Below are 23,032 nucleotides of genomic sequence, written 5' to 3'. Positions count from 1 at the left end.
AAAAAGTTGACCATGGAAAATAGGTGGGTATCTTTCATGGCAGGGTGCTAGCCTTGCCTTTAAATATGAAGGTGAAAGAATAAGTAACCAAAGCGTTCCTATTGCCAGGAGCAGAGCCAAATGTAACTTCATTGACCTGGAAAGAAATGATGTTCTTATCCTAAGATTTCTCAGTAAGAAAGACAGAAAGAATATCTATTTTCTCAAAGCTCCTTCTGAATGTAGAACTTGGGCAGATATGTCATTCTTTGAGCCTAGAAATTCAGTGGCCTTGTCAGTGAAAAAATGAGTTTCATTTCATTGCTTTGGGTGATTTATCTGTCTGCTCCTTGTTGAGTAGCACCTGATGGGAGCATAAAAGAACATTACAAAATATGTATCATCAAATTAGAATAAAGATGGAATCCTGTAGCTCTCATTGTGCTTAAGGCTACATGATGAACTAGAATTTCAAAAGCAGACACTAAGAAGATCTCTAGGACATGCTACCAACCTTGAGTGGTTCTGCTGAAGCCATTGCTGACTCTTGCTGATGTTCCTATTATGGTAGTCTCAGCTGTGGTTGTCCCACCTGCTCCTGTGGATATGGTCGCTTCTTGGAAGATGAGAAATGGAACATTGAAAGATTAGGAAATAGGAGTCAAAACATCAAAATTGATGGCCTAGAACTGATAGTAGAAGGAGTGTATATTGTAGCTCTATACCTTTGCCTGTGTGCAACTTTGTTTCATGACCTTTGCTTTTGGTAAAGTTGCATGATTCCACCAGTTGCGGCATTGTAACATCTTAGAAGTCAAAGCAATGCGGAGAATACTGAACAAATTCTTACAGAATTAATTTTGCTTTGATTTTCAAAAATGAAATTTGTACTTGATGGTGGCCTACTTGTAACTAGAAAAAAGTGGGACTCAGGTTTGATGAGAAAGACTGTGTTGGTAATCCCTAAAAGAAACAATACCATGCCAAGTGGTTGTCTTGTGTACTATATGTATTTATGTGTGAAAGTGTGTGTGTGTGTGTGTGTGTGAGAGAGAGAGAGAGGGAGAGAGAGAGAGATTGTGTGCTTATGTTTTCTCTGAATAAAAAGAAGAGATTTGGAATGGGAGAGACTTGGTTTGAGTGATGGGCAGAGGGTGCTTGGAAAGATAAAGGGAAATTGTGCAAGAAAGTAGAAGATTTAGAAAGAGTGATGGAAAGAACTTGCAGGAAGAAGAAGGAGCAAAAGAGGATTTAGTCCCAGGTAATTAGCTCTACTCCATTTGAATTTCCAATTTGTTGGATTCTGCATCTTTCTATCCCTCTCATATTTGAAAAAAGCTTATATACCAGAAAAATATCAGTATAGTCCCTATTTAGAAGGAACAGAGTTTTTCCTGAACAAGGAGCAGAAGGAGGCCCCCTCCTGAGGCTTCTTGACAAGGAAGCTAGGAAGAATGCACATTTTTAAATGTTCTTTTTGACTGGAAAGCTAGGAAGGAACTCTGGCTGCCTGGGCCAGGGAATTTGCTGCCTCTCTATGGTAAAGTAGGGTTCCAAGTAATCATCCTCATTATTTTAGGTAATTTGTTTGCTTATTCCTTGAGAGCAGAAACAGGGACAGAATGCCACATGCACTATCAAATTGGAATAAAGAGGGAATCATGGAGGTCTTCCATTACCTGGAGCTTCTTAAAAAACCTAGTTTCAAGAGGAGACAAAAAGGGCCCAGAAGATCTCTGATATGCCACTCACCTTGAATGGCTCCATTAGAAATGGTGCTGACTGGCACTGCCTTTGCTGCTGTGGTGCCTTCAGCTCTGTTTGTTCCATTGGTTTGTGTGGATATGATTCCTTCTGGGAATTCAGGAAAATAAAAGCAGAATGTAAGGCAACTGGAAAAGGCAGCCAAAAATTGCTAGAGTAGAACTGCTGTATGTATGTGTTCACAATAACCTTTGCCCTCTATATATGCAATTGGTTGCTTCATTGTGTTATCCTAGTAATCTTGGCATTGGAAGGGTGCTGAGCAACCTCATCCAGAATTACCTTTACCTGGATTTGCAGAAATGGAAGTTATATCCCAAACTGGCTTAATAGTGCCTGCAAACAACAGGACATGGTTCAGATAAAAAAGAATGTGTTTGTAATCTCCAATGGGGGCAATCCCCTGAAAAATACTATGTCATGTGCCTGTATGTGTGTGGCAACATGTGTATTTCTTTATGGTGCTGTTGCTGTTTTCTTAAAGAAAATTACATAGAGAGAGATTTGGAGAGTCTTTTTTTAAAATTTTTTAAAACCCTCACCTTCCATCTTGGAATCAATACTGTGTATTGGTTCCAAGGCAGAAGAGTGGTAATGCTTAGGTAATAGGGGTCAAGTGACTTGCCCAGGGTCACACAGCCAGGAAGTGTCCAAGGCCAGATTTGAACCCAGGACCTCCCATCACTGGGTCTGGCTCTCAATCCACAGAGCCACCTGGCTAGCCCCATGGAGAGTCTTGATTCAAATGATGGGCAGAGGGAACTTGAGAGGGTGAGAGGGATATTTTTCTAGAAAGTGGAGACAATGAAAAGAGAGAGGAAGAAAATTTGCAGGAACAACAAGGAGAGGAAGAGGATTCAGGACCATGTGGGTAGCTGTACTATATTACAATTTCTTGCTAGATTTATCCTACCACTTTCTGTCCCTCTCATACCTGAAAAGAATAAGATGAAGACAGGAAATGATAATGTCCCAGTTGTTTGGAACAGACCCAAATTAATCCTCATTGACTAGAAAGCAGTAGAGGCTGCCTCCTTGGGGTTCTTTTCGAGGAGTAGAGGAAGAATGCTGCTGGTTTTTTTCTTTCAAAAACTCATTGTATCTCTAAACCTGGGGAAGAAGTGTTTTCCACTGGGCTTGGGAATTTGGTGTCCAGCCAAAAGAAGGACTTTTAATACTCACTTTCATGGTTTTTGGTAATTTGGCTGCTTGGTACTAATAGGAACAGAAAAAGTCCCTAATGTAACTTGGTCTGTTTAATTGAAGCAAAGAAGGAACTATATAACTCTTCTCATACTTAGGGCTTCGTAAATAATCAGAGTCTGAAATGTAAACCCTTCTCATAAATCTCTGATTTGCAATTAACCTTGAGTAGTTCCATTGGGGCCAGTGGTCACTGCTGCTGATCTTCTCATGATAGTGGTTTCAGCTCTGCTTATCCTACTGGTTCCTGTGGATGTGGTTCCTTCTGGGGGAAACAGGAAATGATGAAACAGATGGTAAGGGAATGGTAGAGGGTCCTGGAAAAATGGTGGGGGAGAACTTATTTATGTACATATATACTTTTGTGTGTATATTCAAACACATATTAGCATGCATGTGTTTAGATCTATACAATTCAATGAGTTGCACTAAGGTGTTATGCCAGATGCAGAACAGCTGCTGCTCAATGCATTATTACCTTGCTGGGATTTTCAGGAATGACAGTTGTTTCTGACATTGGCCCCCTGGTGCTTACAAAAACAATGGGACAGAGGTCAGATGGGGAAAACTGTGCTGGTAAGATCCAACATGGACAATCCCAAGAGAAATAGTATTTCTTGAATGTCTGGAAGTATAGTCATATTCATGTCATAGAAAATGAGAGAGAAAAGGAAGGAGAGAGGCATGCTTCTGAAGGTGGGCAGAGGGAACATAAGAGAGGGAGAATGTAGGAAAGAAGGTGGAAGGAAGGAGGAATGAAGGAGGGAGAGGAACAGTCAACCTCAAATGGCTACTTTCCCTGAATTAGAATTTCTCATGGACTAAGTTCTTCCTGATTCTGTTCCAGTCATCTTACAAATCATAAGGTAATTGATGGAAAATAGTTATGTCCCTTTCCCCATGAGCAGACCACAACCAGTCCTTACTGACCTGAATCAGAGGAAGGTCCCATTTCAAGGCTTCCTTGTAAGGAAGAAGGGAAAGAATGTACATTAAAAAAGCTGATTGTAGTTCAGAAACAAAGGCAGAGATACTGGCACATTGCTTCTCAGGGGTAGGCATTTAGTGCCAAAGACAAGGGTAATGAGGGGGCCTAGCATGGTTATTAGTCCATAACTGATAGCCCCTGAGAGGAATGGGGTGAGGGAACAAAAAAAGGACAGAATGTAATGTGTTGTTAGATTGGGCCAAAGAGGGAATCCTTAATGGTCAGAGCCAAGATGGCAGAGTAGCAGTATAGAAAGCTGGAATTGCTCTGAGAATCCTCTTAGAGTAATATTAAAATAGTACCTTAATATGATTATTGGTATCACAGAACTAACAAGAGGATAGAGTGAAGTAACTCTCCTGCAGAAAACAACTTTAAAGGTAGGCAGAGATGGTCTCTTTCACTGGAGTGAGAGGGGAGCTGGAAGTAAAACCAGGCACAGAGTAGTGCAAGCTGCCCATCTCCCATCCACTGATCCAAGATCTGAATTTGGACATAAGCCATATTTGAGATCCCAGGTCGCTGCCTAAGCCAACAGCAGAGCACCCCATGCCTACTCTTTGAAGTCACAAGCCCTGGCACAAGCCTGTACGGAGGCCCTAAGTCCACAGTGTCAGGCCTTTTTAAGCCTTCAATGAAGCTCCAAGTTCCATCACAGGGCAGTCCAGAGTGCACCAGGGTGGTCTAAGCCCAGAGTGAGGCTCTCAGCTATTGCCCAAGTCAGCAGTGAAGACCCAAACCCTAAACCCTACCTGTCTGATGCTAGCCCAAGGGGAGATGCAGGAGACCCTGTCCAAGCCTGTGCTAAGGTCCCAAGCCCCAGGGCAAGGTAGCTCACAGTGCTCTGAGCCCTGCAAGCCATCAGCAGTCCCTAGAGGAGGTTGAATCATCAATAGGAGATAGCTTCTAGATCTCTCAGCCCACAGGCCAACCACCTTAGAAGAACAGAAACTTGCAGAAACCCAGAACTAGAGCTAAGGATAGCAGCAAGGAAAAATTGAAGTTTAAGAGAGTACCCTTCTTCCCCCCACTCTTCCCCTCTCAAGAATAAAGCCTTCATGAGACATTAAGAAACAATAAAACTGAATTGAAAGAATGAAAAATTAGAAGATAATATGAAACATCTCATTGAAAAAACAATTGACCTAGAAAATAGAACCATGAGAGACTAAGAATTACTGGACTACTTATAAGTCATGATCAAAGTGGGAATCCTGTAGGTCTTCATGTTTCTGGTTCTTCAGAAAGAGTCAAAAGATAACAAGGAGATATTGAGGGATAGCCAGGTGTCTGATCTGTTTTTTTAAATAACCTTGAATGAATCCTTCTGAGCTACCTCTGAATGCTGTTGATTTTGTCAAGATGATATTTTCTGTTGTGTTTGTCCTACTGGCTCCTATGGGTGTGGTTGCTTTTCAGAAAACAATTGTAGTGAATGAATAATAGAGGAGAACAGAAAAATGGTAGAGAAAGCATTTTGTGGCAGCAGCTTGGTGATACAGTGGGCTTAGAATCAGGAAGACTTATCTTCAGGAGTTTAAATCCAACCTTGGATACCCAATAGCATGACTCTGGGTAACCTCTGTTTGCCTTTATACATTTTTTTGGAGAAGGAAATGGCAAAGCACTCCATTATCTTTGCCAAGAAAACCTCATGGACAGCATGGTCTATGGGGTCATGAGGAATCAGAAGTGACTGACTGACCATAAGTACGTAATTATATACCTAAGATAATAGGTATATACCTTTATGTATATGAATGTATTTAAGTAGATAGGCCTGCATGTATATATCTGCACGACTCCATGAGGTGCAACCTTATGCCAGTCACTCCATCAACAAACATCTAATAAGAACTTCCTTTATATCATTAAGGACTGGAGATATACAGAAAGTCAACAGAGTCCCTTCTCAGAAAGAGGGCACAGTCAAATGGGGGCAACAGCATGCTAATAACTACATTCAAAAAAAGTTACATATACAATAAATAGAAAATAATCACCTGAGAAAAGGCACTAAAATTTTGATAGAGCAGGAAAGGCTTCCTTTAGTAAGTATAATTTTAGGCAGGACATGAAAGTAGCCAGTGAAGCCAGGAGGCATTGATGAGGTAGGAGAGAATTCCAGGCATAGGGGATAAGCCACAAAAATGCCCCAGGTTGGAAATGTCTTGTTCGTTAAGCAGCAAGGAGGTCAATGTCATTGGACTGTAGAGTATGTTGAGAGGAAGAGTGTGTAAGGTATAAGAAGTCTGGAAAGATATGGGGGTGGGGTAGAGTCGGGACCAATTTTTTGCCTTTGAATGCCAGAAGATTTTATATTTGATCCTCTATGCATTAGGGAACTACTTGAGTTTAGGAAGTAGAGGGTTGGCATGGCCAGATTTGTACTTTAGAAAAATCATTTTGACAGTTGAGTGGAGAACTGATTAGAGTGGGGAGAATATGTAGCATTGGAAACCAACCAAAAGGCCATTATAATAGTCCAATCATGAAGTGATGAGAGCCTACACCAGAATGTTGTTAATATTAGAGGAGAGAAGGGGGCAGATATGAAAGATGCTATGAAAATAAAATCAACAGATTATATACTGGGTGCTTGAGTGTAAGAGTCAAGGATAGCACTTAGCCTGCTGAATATCTGGATGACTGGAAATATGGTGGTAATTTTGCCGTATTACCTTTACTGGTATTTCCAGGGATGAGAAATGTGCCTGATACTGGCTTTGCAAAAAAGGATTGGAAATGACCTGAAAATGTATTGTTTACAAGAAATTCATTGAAAAGGAGAGATACACATAAAGTGGAGGTGAAAGACTGGAGCAGAATATACTATGCCTTAGATGATACAGAAAAAGAGAGGGGTAGTAGTCATGATTTCTGATAGAGTTGGGGCTAAAATGGATATAATATGAAGGAATAAACAGGGTAACGATAAAAGTATATAATAATAAAATAGAATAAGGAAAGATCAGTGAATTGGGAAATCAACTTAAGACACTAGAAAAAGAACAAGACAAGAATTTCCAACTAGATACCAAATTAGAAATACTAAAAATTAAAGATGAAATCAATAAAATTGAATGTAAGAAAACCATTGAACTAATAAATAAGTCTAGGGCATTGGTTTTATGAAAAATCAACAAATTGATAAACCTTTGGTTAACATGATAAAAAAAGAAGAAAACCAAATCAATAGCATTAAAGATGAAAATGGTGAATATACCACCACTGAAGATGAAATGAAAGCGATTATTAGGAGTTATAAAAAAATCCCATTTGTTCTTTTATATACATTTTAACACAATGGTGTAGCTTAGTACTGGATCCTTTGGCAGAATGAATCATTCTCTACCTTTTATTTACTATAAGTCTCCTTGAGTGCAGGGCATGCATTAGACCCCTGACCCCCCAATATCTGCTTGAGGCTAGCTGGTAGATCTAAGCCTGAGCATACGTATAATCTAAACATGGTTTCTTGGGAAACAACAGTATTTTAGAGAGCATAACAAGTATACAAAAATCTTACTTTAATACTCATCATACTATGAAGGTAATCCTACATTCCTGAGAGGTTCTGGTACAGGAACAAATTCCACTGTGTAGACCAAGCTGGAAAGACTTGGTTTTGGAAAATGTATTTTCCTGGCAACAAATTGTGTCTGCTGCCTAAGGACCAATGGTCCTGGTAATGTATGTTTTTTGAGAATCAGACTGGTTAAGTTGATCAAATTAAATGTTGATAAAAACATGGAGAAACAGGCCTAATATTAAATTACTAGAGCAGCTGTGAATTGTTCCTTAGAAAACAAGATGGAAATATATATTGAAATATATATTAAGAGCTGTAAAATTGTTCATGCTTATTAACCTAGGAATCCCATTACTAGGACTTGGCCCTATAGGCATAATTGAGTGGTTAAAAAAGCGACATATGTATAAAAATATTAATGGAAGCTTTGTTTGTAATGACAAAGTAATTGGAAAAAAACAGATGCAATTATTGAGGGAAATGGCTGAATGGATAATGATATTTGAATATCATGATTATATTATGTTATAAGAAATGATGAATATGGGAAATATAAAGAAAATAAAGGAAATACATGAAGAGATGAAAATAGAAAAAAGGGAAAAAGAATAATAGATACAATGATAACATTAGAGAAAATAACAGCCACAAAATGAAGAGAAAAAATATTCAAGTAATACAAATCCAAAAGAAACTCAAAAGCAGAGGATATTTATATTCTTAAACATATATATTTTAACAAATTGTAAACAATTGGAGTTTGTGATTTTGTACATAATTTCTTTTTTGCATTTGTTTATTTAAATGTTTTTTGTTGTTGATGATTACGAAATATATAATTAAAAAAGGAAAACAAATAATGACATTTGATCTTCATAATTATTTTGAAAGTTAAAGTACTATAGGTATTGTTATCTGTATTTTGCAGATGAGGGAGTAAAAAAAAAGAGTGATAGAAGTCAAGCGATTTGCCTAGGTTCACATAGTAGATAAATGTTTAAAGCAGGATTCAAAACCAGAATTTCATTGATTCCAAGTTCAGTATTCTTTCCCCTACAACATAATGCCTATCTATTTGACCAACCATTTTTTCCAGTAATGCAAGCAACATTATCCATGTGCCACAATAAGATTGTCTATGTATTAATATTAATATCAACTATTAATATTATCAATTACTTTAACAATCAAAATTCATTAATTATTTATTAAACCCACCAACTAAAACAAATTATTTAATAATTAATTAAAAATAAAAATTATTAATATTAATAATAGAAAATTATTCTATTCTGAGAATATAGTCATTCCTGGAATAGTAATTTTCTCCATATTGGGGATAGAGAGATAGATTTCTAAAGCATAGAAATTTTTCTAAATAAGTGAGGCTACTTCATCATAGTCTTAGCCAAGAGAGAAGCCTTCTTTCTTTTCTGTTAGAATTTAGTTAGTGAGTAAAAGTAAAACTAAGCCATATTAGGAAATATTCCCCCAAATTTTGGTTGACTCAGTTTATCTGGATGAGCAGGCTACAAAGTATTTCTCTTCATATCAGTTTTACCCAATTTGGTTCCTCTAGTGAAGGATACTTAGGAAAGTGAATATTTGTGGAAAGAGAATTATTTGAAGACATCCTGCCATGAATACAAAATAGAACCCAGAAATATTTGTAATAAATACCTGGAATTGGTCTCTGCCCTTTGGAAAGGCAAACTGAAAAGTTCTACCTGGGACACTTAATATTCAGATGACCATACTTTAAAAGAAATGTATTTTATAGCTTTCAGTACTTAAAATTACATAACCAGCCATGAAAATTATTCACTTGTTTTCAAATCTCAGTATGTTGAAAAAATATAAGTGTTAATTAGTCTGCTGAACCTGCTTTTAATTGAAATCATTACCAACAATATAATGGATTATAAAGTTAAGAGTTTAGAAATTCAACACTTTCATTTCATAAATGAGGAATAAACTCCAGTCCAGAAAAGCCAAGGATGTTACTCAAGATCTCATAACCAATTATCACCAAAGTAAAGATTTAAACTCATGTTTTCTAATTTCAAATCCAGAAATCTTTGTATTATGTCGTTCTGCTTTATTATATTTGGTTTTTAATTCAAAATATTCTGAAATTTTCAAATTACCTTTTAAATTTATTCTCTCTAAAACTTTATAAGAAGATTTTATAGTTGAATTGTCTAAAAGCAGAATTTGGACTAAAAATCAAAATTTCAAATTCATATTCCTATTTATTTTTTCATATTCCTCATAACAGAGATCAATAGTAAGTAAAATAACATGCCCTGTTAAGTAAAGCAAAATTCTAAAAATCTTATTTGCTTAAAACTATTAATGCCTATGATTTAAATACAAGCTTATTCAAATTTAAAACTACATTCTGTACAACTAAGTTGAAAGGTGATTTTGTATGAAAGGATATAATTGTAATGATCTTATGAACTAAAAATCCACCAAAAATGTTTAGGGGGAAAAGTAAATCAATTACTTTTATTTCCATACTAGCAAAGGGTACAAGAATGTTTTTACACGGAAACTAGCTCATTTCTTTGTCTCATTCCACTAGGGTTCACATTTCTAAGCTAGAATTCTGAATTCTAACTAATAGTAACTAAACTAGAAGTCTTAAGTATGGAAGATAGGTATATTTTAAATGTATAAAATGAAGTGATCCTTTAATATCTTTCCCATTTCCTATTAATTTTTACTTAATAATTCTCTTTCCTTATGTTGCATGATCCAAATTACTAGTCACTTGGGTTTTTCTTATGAAAAGCATATATAATAGGAAACTGAAAAGTACTTGGAAATAAATACGTGAAACATTTACCTGAACTTGTCAAAACGGGAGACATAGTTGTTTCTGTAATAACCAAAAGATACCAATTAAAAGCAATAAAAAATGCCATAGACCTGATTCTGCCATGTCATTTCTATTTTTTAAGAGATGGCATTTTCTAAGTTGGGAGAAAATAAACAAGAAGTAGCATGGAGGTACTGAAGATGTCACCTAAACGGTTTGATCATATGGCAGCATGTCATTCTTGAAATGACACTTTTGAGGTCTCTTTCTACACTGTTTCCCACTCACATCTCAGAATATTTGGTCTCATAGTCAGACTCATAGCTTTTGTATCTTGGCTTCCAGAGCTAGATCAGTAGGTGAATTCTAGGTAGTGGGAATCATCCCAGCAATGACTGATGTGCTAATTACTCAGTATAAAGTAATGGTGCTAGGGAGGAAATGATTTGGGGAAGCAGTATATATAGTAATGGCAAAGAGATAGCAGAGTTATATTGTAAAACATATGCAAGTCCACTTTTTAATCTTGTCTTTTCCAGTGGGTTGGATTATATACTGTAATAAAATAGTGTACATATTTCTATAACTAATTAATTTTTGATAAAGAAAATTTCTCATCTATCTTTTATAAATCAATTGGAATAAAGATATAATTACTTACCACTGCACTGTAATTGTCCAGCTATGCAAAAACTGGAAGTTAAATAAAAAATAAGGATTATATTTGAAATTCTTACCTACAAAAACATACTTTTAGAACATATACCATCTCAGCAGTAAATCACAATAAAAACAACCTTGTGCCTAATATCGAAATGCAATTGATGCCCCTACCCTGAAATATATTATAGGTAATAGTTTGCTCTTCACACTAAAGGAAGAAAAACAAAACCATGATTCACAATCCACATCTCCTATACCACTTGAGATTCCTAGTTACTTCAGTGGATGACCCTTATTAAAAAAAGAGATAGTATAAAATATAAAGCAAGATGTGAATTTGACTTCTGCATTTTCAACTTTGATACCATTCTGTCTTTTGACTGTGATGAAATATAAGCTATTGTTTTCCTGAAGTCTTGTGGATATGATATAAATTTTGTAGGGTGATATGTTTAACTGAAAGAATTTTGTGATCTAACAGTCTCCATTATTTGACACTATGCAAATAATATTTGAGAAAGTTATATGCACGTATCTCTCTCTATCTCTTTCATATATATTTTCTATATATGAAATATTGGGAAATATCCAACTAATAATTGATCAAAACTGGAATTCAGTTTTATGAATTTTATGATTGAAAATGACATATATACATATACATATATATATATCAATGATCTATATTTCATTTGTATGTGAACTCTTTCCACTGACACTGAGAATCGCTCATAAATTAAGCCATGTAGAGTTTGAGTGACACAGTTAAAGAACTAGCTAGTGTCAGAGGAGGGATTCAAAAAATAGAGTCCAGACACCAAATCTATCACTTGAATCCTCTGCTCCATATGTATAAAATGTATTAATTTTGAATTAAAATGGCAAGTGGAGAATTGGCTATTGGGATGGAAATAGTCATTGTACCATGTTCTGCCACATTCATCTTCAATGATTCCACCTGCTGGTATTACATCATTATAGAAGCAGCTGCACTCCGATAAATTGACACATTTCATGGTGTTTTCATCCAGATATGGGGCACTGTCAGGGCATTTAGCATAGCAACCTGTGTAGGAAAATGATTAAATTAATTGCAATTCTACTGAAATTCATCATATGTAAATTAACTAGGTAAAGTATATTGGTTATTTAATGGCCAAATACAGATGAAGTTAAATCATTAAGTCTTCACTTACATTTGAACAGTTTATAAAAGCAACAGAACATTTCCTAAAAAGTCAATTAATTACAATACTACAATTATAATTTATTCAATTTTGAGTTAAGTACAGATAAATGAAAATTTTTTTTTTCATTTCCAGTATTATTCATGAGGGGCAGCTAAGTGTACAGGGGATAGAGTGCTGGGCTATCTTTGGTAGTTCAAATCTGGCCTCAGATGCTACTAACTGTGTGACCTTGAGCATGTCACCTCACCCTGTTTCCATCAATTCCATCTTCTATAAAATGAGTTGGTGAAGGAAATGACAAACCACTTTACTATCTTTCCTAAGAAAACCCCAAATTCACAAAAAGTCAGATACAACTGATACAACTGAACAAAACAAATCATTCATGAGAACTCCAAAACTTTCTCTGCTATGGGGAAGTGCGATATATTGAACACAATTCAGTGTTTCTTTTTTTGACTGAGATTCTTTAAGTATGACAGTCATCACTGAATATCAGTTATAACTGTAGATGCAAATAGAGAAGGTGTAGGAAATTGATTGTAGGTTTAATAAACCCATTTTATATTCTGGATGTATAGAGTTTTTTAATCCTTAATATCAACTTGCTTTATTTTGATTTGCATCACTCTTCCACAAAAAAGTGCTTAAAGTGTTAACAGAAGGTAGGATAACTGGGATACTGTATTTTTTTTGTTTTCCTTAATGAATCTATTAGAGACAAAAATTCATCCATTTGATAGCCGGGTAGCATAATGGCTAGAGTGTTAGATTTGGGGTCAGAAAGGCTTGAACTTGAATATTGCTTCAAACACTTACTAGCTATATATATATATATTAAACCCTTACCTTCCATCTTAGAGTATTGGCTCCAAGGCAGAAGAGTGGTAAGGGCTAGGCAGTGGGGGTTAAGTGACTTGCCCAGGGTCATACAGCTAGGAAGTGTCTGAGGCCACATTTGAACCCAGGACCTCCCGTCTCTAGGCCCAGCTCTCAATCCACTGAGCCACCAGTTGCCCCCAACTTACTAGCTATATAATCCTGATCAAATACCCTATCCTCTCTGCTTCAATTTCCTCATCTATAAAATCAAAACAATAATAGCAGCCTTCTTCAACAGGGTTGTTGTGAAGATTAGCGATACCATAGGTAAGGCATTTTGCAAATATTAATGCACTATCCAGATGCTACCTATTATTACTATCCGCAATGCAAATATGTGTTTATGTCTTAACTGTACTTTGTTATGAAATGAGCAAAACAAATTTATAAATAAATTATATATGTGCCATCTTTTTTTTTCTTTTTTTTTTTTCTTTTTAAACCCTTAACTTCTGTGTATTAGTTCCTTGGTGGAAGAGTGGTAAGGGTAGGCAATGGGGGTCAAGTGACCTGCCCAAGGTCACACAGCTGGGAAGTGTCTGAGGCCAGATTTGAACCCAGGACCTCCAGTCTCTAGGCCTGGCTCTCAATCCACTGAGCTACCCAGCTGCCCCCTATATGTGCCATCTTACAGCTTTACAAAGCAAGACTCTTCTATGTTGTTCCATGGAAGATATCAAAAACGTCCTTACCTTCCAAAACAGTAGCAAATTTTTGACCAATAAGATGATCTTTGCATGTTTTTGCTTTCACTGTCCCACAGGGCTCGTAATGCCAGCTGCATTCACCAGGGCCATTGTAAAAGTCACAATAGACAGCTGTAATTGAATTAAACTGAATTACTTTGGTTTGTGAAGAGACAACTTTAATTTTAACTTTAATTTCATTTTACCAAAGTAGATTTTTCAAAAAAGTTTTCAAGTGACACAAATAGTGAATTTAAACATTTCATTCAGTCCTAGTCAGTTCTTCTGGCTTCATTTGATCAATAAAGTTTTTACAAATACAGGATTTTCTAAAGGTGTCTGAAAATTTTACTTAAAACTGTACTGAGACTCTTGGAATATTTTATGGTATGAAAAATGAACTTTCCTCTTGTCAGATGGAAAAAATAACAAACAGTAATTTCTTTACTATTAGAAGCATGGTCTTTTAATGTTATTCTCTGTTCTGTTTAAACTGACCTGCTAGCTACTCCTAATACATGGCACCTTATCTTTTGCTTTATGCATTTGTACAAGTCTTTTACACCTTCCCAATCTGGAATGCACCCCCTCTAACTCAAAGAAACCCTCATTTCCTCCAAGAAAAGCTCAGGTTCTACTGCCTGCATCAGGTCTTTCTAGATTCTCCAATTATTAGGACTATTTCCCTCTTGAAATGACTTTGTGTGATTTTGCATTGTGTGCATTTTGTATCTCTCAAGTTTAAGCTCCTTGAAGACAGAGACTTACTTTATGTTTTTCTTGGTCCCAAGGCCTAGCATAGTACTAGGCATCAAATAGACATTTAACAAATATTTTTTGAAATGAATTATGCATAAAAGCTTTCAAGTAATTTTAACTTTTAGTAAAATGCAATGGAATTCATTATGTATGCTAGAGGTTTAGAGCTCTAGAATCATACTGTGATGTTATAAATCACAAAAATACAAATACAGTGGTTGTGAATATGACATATATGTCCTCAATACTCACTTGTATTCTACGGAGAATACAAGAGTAAAGAAAATGCAATCCAAGAGCAATGAAAACGGAAAATCTGAACCAATAACACAAGGTCAAAATATGCTGTCATGACGCAAAGATCCATTGGTATTCCAATTACTTAAAAATGACTCAGAGAGGTAATATTTCTAGTTATGGAATTATATGTAAATGGTGTGACTCTTTTTAAAGAAATTTTTTCTAGTAGAACTGTTCTATATAAGAAGGTGTTAAATAGGCTATCCCACCAGTATGTTATTTTGCTTACGGCAAAGGTCTGGCTTTCTCCATGAGACACAAACTCCAACTGCACTACAAGCTTCTGCATACATGGCCACAGCAGTGCAAAATCCAAGATATTTTCCTTCCATATCACATGCACAGGCTTCTTCTAAACAAGCAGTATAGTAAGCATCAGGGTCAACCTAAAAGAACACAGTATATGAGTTTTCTCTGCTACCACTAAGGACATCTTTCAAAATAATAGAATAATGAATCTGTTACCTTGTTGTGGCAATCTTTAAAGGTACTATCTCTGATGATTCCACACTTTCTTATAGCCCATGCTTTACAGTATGGGTTAGAGTCACATGGGAAAGCTTGAACCACTGTGTCTGAACACTCTTGACTTGTTTTCCAACTATTTCCAAATTCCAGTGCTCCAACAGCTACAGATGCATGTCTAGTTGTGAAATCATCCTTGAGATCTCCATTATTATTTCCACACAGACCACACACTTTGCCCTGTATTAAAAATAAACTAAAATGAAAAAGCTCTTGTAGATGTGGATATAATGATTGTGCTTTATTAAGATTCTACATGTTGGCTAGAGGGAGGATTGGAATTAGCTACCCAGCTGAACTCTTCCAACATTCCCTACTGAACAACTTCAAAATAATGCCTCAACTCAAATTTTGGAGTAGCAGAGCAAAAAAGTAAGTTTGGGGTGAGACATTATACAAATTCAAGAAAATTTAAAAGGTTGGTAGGAGAAGTCTGTGACATTGAGGTGGAGGCCTGTCTCAGGCCTCACATACAGTGGTGGCAACAGTGGTGTGGCGATAGCAATAGCAGCTTTAAGAGTTTTCAGGCTAGAGATGCTAAGGGGGTCAGACAACTGGTCAAAAAATTATTATAGGGGATCATTTGCTGGCACTAGGTACAACTGGCACTTACTGGCAACTCTATTGTCCATGCACAGTTCAAGATTATAGATTAAGGGTGGAAAGGAGTGCTAGTGGTTTGTCAGAAGAGAGCAGGAGCCTTAATCACAGTTCCAAAGCAAAGAAGAACACTAGAGCTTGCAAGTGCAAGGAACCCTTCCTGGATAAAGACCAGAGCAGAGATCAAGAGATCAGTGACCCTACCTCCCTCAGGATAATATCACCTTGGAAGTACCAAAAACTTGAAGATTCCCAGAACTAGTTCTGAAAACAGAAGCTCCAAAAAAGATTGAAGACTGGGACAGTGTCTTACCATAAAAAGCTAGCATGGTGGCAGAAAAGACCAAGATATAAACTCAGAAGAAAACAATATTGTGAAAATAGCTACCAAAAAAGGCTTCAAATAAAAATGCTAACTGGACTGAAACCCAGCAAGAAATTCCAAAAGTTAAAGAAAGAAATAAGAGTGGTAGAGGAAAACTTGAGGAAAGAAATGACAAATAATACGTGAAAATTATGAAAAGAGAATTAAGTTTGTTAAAGAGGTATAAAAATACCTTAACACCTTAATATAATAAGGTGTTAAAATAACACCTTAAAAACCAGAACTGGGCAAGTGGTAAAGAAGCACAAAAATCCACTGAAAAGAACTGGCCAAATGGAAAAGAACATACAAAAATCCTTTGAAGAAAAGAACATCTTAAAAATTTGAATTCAGAAAGGTAGAAACTAATGACACTATGAGACATAAAGAAACAATAAAACAAAGTCATAAGAAAAAAATAGAAAAAAATGTAAAATATCTCTTTGGAAAAACAACTGAGCAGGAAAATAGTTCAAAGAGATAAAGTTTAAGAATTATTGAATTACCTAAAAATCATGAACAAAAAAAGGATTCTAACATCATATTTCAAGATATTATCAAGGAAAGTAAGATGGGCCAGTTTTTTCCTGTGTTTTCGCAAAAGATCCACCTCCCTTCTAATGGAGAAATTGAGATCTCTATGTCCATCTCCTATTTTGAAATATCCACCAATTGAACTTCCAGTGAATGTTCAAAGGATGAACTGTCAGGCCAATCAGAAAGAAGACACAGCTTCCTATAAAAGAGAGTGTCATGGCTCATGGAGTGTCTTCTTTGTAAAAGGCAGATGCAAAGACCCAATCTTTGTTAATGAATGGCATACCTCATTAATAAACAATGTTATTTCTCAGAGGAACAAAGAGAAAGTATAAAGGAAAATAGCCCTGACATCTTAGAACCAGAAATTAAAAGAATCCACCAATCATCTCCTGAAAGATTCCAAAATGAAAACTCCCAGAGAATATTATAGCCAAATTCCAGAGGTCCTAGAGAAAAGAGAAAATACTTCAAGCAGTCAAAAAACAAAACAAAAATGAAAATAATTAAAATATCCTGGAGTCATAGTCAGGACCCATAAGATTTAGAAGCTTCCATATTAAAGGAGTAGAAGGCTTGAAATATGATATTCTAGAAGGCAAAGGAGCTAGACATGCAACCAAGAATTGTCTACCCAATAAAACTGAGAATAATCCTTCAGGAAGGAACAGATATTTAATGAAATAGAGGACTTTAAAGCATTCTTGATGAAAAGACAAGTTGAATAGAAAATCTGACATTTAAATAAAAGACTCAAGAGAAACATAAAATAAAGTTAAACTGTTTACATTTCTATATGGAAAGATGATATTTGTAATGCTCAAGAACTTTATAATTATCAGGGCAGTTAAAAGGTGTTTACATAGACAAAGGGCATGGATGTGAGTTGGTGATATTGGAATAGTCTCCCCCCAAAATGAAGGGATGGGAGAGATGCAATGAGAACAAGAGGAAGGGGGAAGTAGAATGGAGAAAATTTTCTCGCATAAAAGAGGTATGTAAAGGAGAGCTTTTACAATGGAGTAGAAAATGGAAAGAAACAATTCTTGAACCTCACTCATCAGAATTGGTTGTGTATGGAATTGTATATAGAAATGTAACATGTAATGGGGACATGGAAGGGGAAGAGGATAAAAGAAAGGAGTGATTATAAAAAGATGGGATTAGAAAACAGGAGGACTGATGAAAGAAAGTAGCATTAGAAGTAAAATAGTCTTTTCAAGAGAAAAGGGATAAGATGAAAGTGGAAGAAAGAGAAGAAAATGGGATGGAGGGAAGTACACAGTAAGCAATCATAACTCTGGATATGAATGAGATGTTCTCACCTATAAAATGGGAGTGGGTAACAGAGTGGATTAGAAACCAGAATCCAATAATTTTTTATTTATAAAAGACCCACTTGAAGCAGAAATACACTTATGGAGATAAAATAAAAGGCTGGATCAGAATCTAGTACTTCAACTGAAGTAGGTGTAGCAATCTTGATCTCAGATAAATCAAAAGCAGAAACAGACTTAATTTAAAGAAATAATCAAGGAAATACATTATATTAAATGGTACCACCAATAATGAATATCAAAAATTTTATAGTAAGTTTCTCTGATAAAGGCCTCAATTCTCATGCTGAGTCAAATTTATAGAAATAAGAGACATTCCCCAGTTGATAAATTATATAAATAGGCAGTTCTCAATGGCAGATATCAAAGCTTTCTACAGTCATGTGAAAAGTCCTCTAAATTACCATTGATTGAAAAATTGTCAATTAAAACAACTTTGAGATACTACATAACACCTATCAGAAATGACAAATGCTGGAGGGGATGATGGAAAAATAGATACATTAATGAACTACTGGTGGAGTAAAGATTTAGTCCAACCTTTCTGGAGAACAATTTGGAACTATGCCCAAAGGGCAGTCAAACTAAGCAAGTCCTTCCATCTAGCAATACCACTATTAGGTCTGTATTCCAAAGAGAACAAAGAAAAAGGAAAAAAAGATCTATATGCAAACAAAAATTTGTAACAGCTCTTTGTGGTGGCAAAGAAATGGAAATCAAGGGGATGCCCATAAGTTATGGAATGACTAAACAAGTTGAGGCATATGATTGAGATGGAGTACTATTGTGCTATAAGAAAAGATGAGGGGTATAGTTTCAGGAAAACATGGCAAGAATTATATGAACTGAATCAAAGTGATGTGAGAAGAACCTGAAGATCACTGCTTACAGTTGTAGCAATGTTGTAATGATAATCAACTATGACACAGACATTCTGATCAATACAATGATCCAAGACAATTCCAAAGGACTTATGATGGGGGGAAAAAAAGCTATCCACCTCCAGAGAGAGAATTTAATAACTCTCCGTACAAATCAAAGTATAATTTTATCTCCTCTTTTTCTTTTCTTTTTAAAAAAATATGGCTAATAAGGAAACATATTTGGCATGATTTCATATTTAATTAATGTAATATCATTTGCCCACTCAGTGGGTATGTGAAGGAATGGGAGGGAAGGAAAGAGTTGAAAGTCAAAATTTAAAAAGAAAAGAATGTTAAAAAATAAACAAATAGGGGGCAGCTAGGTGGCTCAGTAGATTGAGAGCCAGGTCTAAAGGAGACCCTAGATTCAAATCTGGCCTCAGGTACTTCCTAGCTATTATTATCTGGGTAAATATTACCTGGGTAAATTATCTGGGTAAATAATTTAAATCCCATTTCCTACTTTTACCACTCTTCTGCCTTGGAACCAATATACAGCATTGATTTTAAGATGGACAATAAGGGTTTAAAATTTCAAAAATATTCAGAAAAGAACATGGTTGCAGTATAATTAATAAAAGAAGTTACATGTAAGTTAGAATATTCATATGAAACCAGAAACAGGTAAATAGAATTTTATCAGTCCTTACAAGTCAAGTTCCCAAAATGATCTAGAAATGCAAGCCACAAAAGTTTAAGAAATAAAGTCAATGATTTTTCTTCTAATATAAGAATATTGCATAAATGCATCTAATTCAAAACCTTATCATTAACTTGACAAGGTTAGACCAAGATTAAGCTACTTCACAATTTGTCTTGCCAGACCCTTTCTACCCTGATGATATAATTTGTTTTCCCTAACATGAAAAGAAGATATTTTTTCCTAATTAAAACTAGGATTCAATCATTCTATTCCTGCACCTGTCTGCAGTGCTGCAACTATCTTTTAAAATCAGAAATTATTGTGCATCTCCATAAATAACATATTAGTAATGTACATACACTCCAGCTTGGATCCAATATAGCAGATACTCTTGTATTTTTGTCCCAAATCAGGATCAATCCATTTACAAATTTCAAAATCAAGTACAGACCAACAGTATGCATAGAGTATACATTTGTATCGAGTTCACATCCTTTGCTTTCCGAAATTTTGACTACTGTGACTTTGCCATCATGCAAGACAACATTTTGGTCCTATAAATGAAAAAGAAAGGTTTAAGATGTTATCAACTTCAATTAGTTGTTTTCTAGACTGATAGAAAGAAAAAGTAAGTGAATAAGAGTTATATTGTACCTTCAGAGCAACTACTATTTTTCTTGAGCATGTAAGTCCATCTTCACAACATGGAACACTCTCAGTTAAAACTCGGAATGTACCATTGTCTTGACCACAATAATCCTAAAATGTACAATTTGCATTTATAATTATTTGCAAACTTCTTTAAAGAAGATCTTTTATCTACAACAATCACCTTAAATCATCAGTGTATCTCATGAAATTTCAACTTTAATCAACTTTTTTAATGTCCTCATTTCATTTTCTCCTCCAAATTAGAAGCTTTTTCTAGGTAGACAAAGTCCCACTTTGTTTTCTGAAAAGCAACTTCATTTCCACTTTCCCTAAACCTTTATACCATATTTTTTTTACTGATCTCCTGGCTTGATGTTATATGTGTACCAAAATGTGTATAGAATTAGATATTTAAATGAATCAATCCATAAAATTACTTATACATTTACTTATAAATAATCCCAGTGTCCAATGTTTGAACTTAAGATATAGAGGAGACCTAGAAATCAACCAATCTGACTCTTCTTATGTTATAGATGTAAAAAATGAGGCTCAAAAGTTGTAGCTTTCCAAATGTCATATTGGTAGTGCATGGTAGTCAGAATTTTAAACCAGATCCTCTAACTACAAATCCAGTGCAACTTCTACTACAGTACATATTATAACAATGTCAAGGATTCCATTTATTCATCTTAAAAATTGAATGCTTTGAGACAAAACAAGCTCAAGTTTCAGCCTAGAAGTATATATTTAATAAAGATTAAGAAATTTTACAAAGATATTTATAATTACCTCAACAAAGGAATACTGACAGAGACCATCATAGCTGTAACTCTTTCCATCAAAGGTTTTAACATGTCCATCCCCATAAATATGGCAGGATGTTTGACACTTGTTTTGTGTGCAATTCCAAGATCCTTTTATACAAGTACTAAAAAGAAAAAGAAACAAAATATAATATTTCAAATAGCATAATATTTTATAATGTAATATAACAACTTTAAAATAAATATTACTGATATGTAAATTTATGGGGAGAAAACAAAAAAAATTGGTATTTCTTTCATGAAGTTGTATGGTCATCATTGCATGTTCTCTTTTCTTCTTCTGTGTCTTTGTCCCTTTCATTCTTGATATGTATGCATTTTAGAAAAGAGAACATAAGTTTTAAGAGTAAAAATCACCAGTATTTTAACCTAAACACTTAATGACCCTGATATCTAGAAATACTTCCATCTTTCTTCTAGAGGAATTAATGAAACCATATATTTCTGAAGCCACAAAAAACAACCCCCTTACCCCCTAGCCAAAAAAAAGTTACTAGTTTGATATGCACCATTCATTGCATCCAACTGCTGTAGTACTTCCTTGGTCATATTCCCTTCCACCAAAAAAACATGGGCAGTCATCAGGAAAGATACAGTTTCCTTTTGAATCCCTAACCATTCCTATAGGACAGAAGCATCCGCGTCTGCAGGGAATATCCTCCTACATGAAGGAACACAAATAATCATCCCAAAACTTCAGTTACTATTAAATATCATGGGTATTTATTTAACATAGATTGTCAGATCTAGAGATTATACAGTAATATATTTGGATTCATTGATTAGATAAGCAAAATAGCAATATTTTTTTCCAAATAAAAATTAATCAAGGAAAGAATTTTCTAAATGTTTGACATCTTATCTTATTGTAATATTTTAGTATTAAGGACCTGCTATTTTACTTACGTTAAAACTAGGTATATTCCGAGAGCTACATGTTTTGTCCTGTCTTCGCTGTGCATTTGATTCACTGCAGTTCACATATATAGCTCCTCCAGTACAATTTTCTAGAGTAAAAAGGAAGTACTTTTTAATTATAAAGGCTTAAAACGTGAGCATCTTGGGGCAGCTAGGTGGTTCAGTGGATAGAAAGCCAGACCTGGAGATGGGACATCAAATTTAGCCTCAGATGCTGCCTACCTTTGTGACTCTGGATAAGTCACTTAACCCTAATTGTCTTTACTGCTCTTCTGCCTTGGAACTGATACATAGCATAGATTCTAAGACAGAAGGTAAGGGTTTAAAAAGCAAAATTAGAAAAGCTGGGCATCTTGAGTTTATGGTCAAGATTCAGATACTTCCTACCTTCTCTCTTACTATTCAGGATAACATCATTCTTCCCATTCCTCAGACTCACAATGCTGCAGTCATCTTGGACTCCTCACTCCCTCTCACTCCCCATTTCCTATCTGTTTTGAAAGCCTGTTGATATCACCTCTGTAATATCTTTCTACTACTTCCTCTTCTCTCCTGTGGCACTGCCACCACTCTAGCATAGTCCTTCATCATCTCACACCTGGACTACTGCAATAGCCTGCTGGTTGTTCTGCCTGCCTCAAGTTTCTTCCCATTCTAATCTATCCTCCATTCAGACACTAAAATGATTTTCCAAAAGCAGACATCTGATCATATGACTCCTTACTCAACAACTCCCTATTGTCCCCAGGATCAAATACACATTGCTCTATCTGACATTCAAAGCCTTTCTTGACATGGCCCCCTCCTACTTTTACAATCTCCTTCCTGTACTTTATTCCTTAACATGTTCTCTTTAATCCAGTAACATTGACCTCCTGGATACTCCATCTCTTGGCTCATGGCATTTTCTCTGGCTGTCTCTCATGCCAGGAACTCT

General features: G+C 35.4%; 1 protein-coding gene across 1 annotated transcript in view; it reads right to left on the bottom strand.

Annotated features, from left to right (window-relative positions):
• Positions 1-485: 485 nt before the first annotated feature.
• The window catches only part of MUC19 (mucin 19, oligomeric), a 56,550-nt gene continuing 34,003 nt past the window's right edge, over positions 486-23,032 (bottom strand). The window contains exons 18-29 of the mRNA XM_044679107.1: positions 22,084-22,184; positions 21,687-21,838; positions 21,143-21,281; positions 20,354-20,458; positions 20,059-20,253; positions 15,236-15,475; positions 15,000-15,156; positions 13,718-13,843; positions 11,878-12,019; positions 10,952-10,983; positions 1,732-1,833; positions 486-595 (exon numbers count right to left, since the gene is read on the bottom strand). Coding sequence (XP_044535042.1) covers positions 486-595; positions 1,732-1,833; positions 10,952-10,983; positions 11,878-12,019; positions 13,718-13,843; positions 15,000-15,156; positions 15,236-15,475; positions 20,059-20,253; positions 20,354-20,458; positions 21,143-21,281; positions 21,687-21,838; positions 22,084-22,184 — 1,601 coding nt within the window. The remainder of the gene's footprint in view (positions 596-1,731; positions 1,834-10,951; positions 10,984-11,877; positions 12,020-13,717; positions 13,844-14,999; positions 15,157-15,235; positions 15,476-20,058; positions 20,254-20,353; positions 20,459-21,142; positions 21,282-21,686; positions 21,839-22,083; positions 22,185-23,032) is intronic.

This window comes from Gracilinanus agilis, chromosome 5 (genome assembly GCF_016433145.1).
Source record: "Gracilinanus agilis isolate LMUSP501 chromosome 5, AgileGrace, whole genome shotgun sequence".
Lineage (NCBI taxonomy): Eukaryota > Metazoa > Chordata > Mammalia > Didelphimorphia > Didelphidae > Gracilinanus > Gracilinanus agilis.
This window is presented reverse-complemented; position numbering and strand designations above follow the sequence as displayed.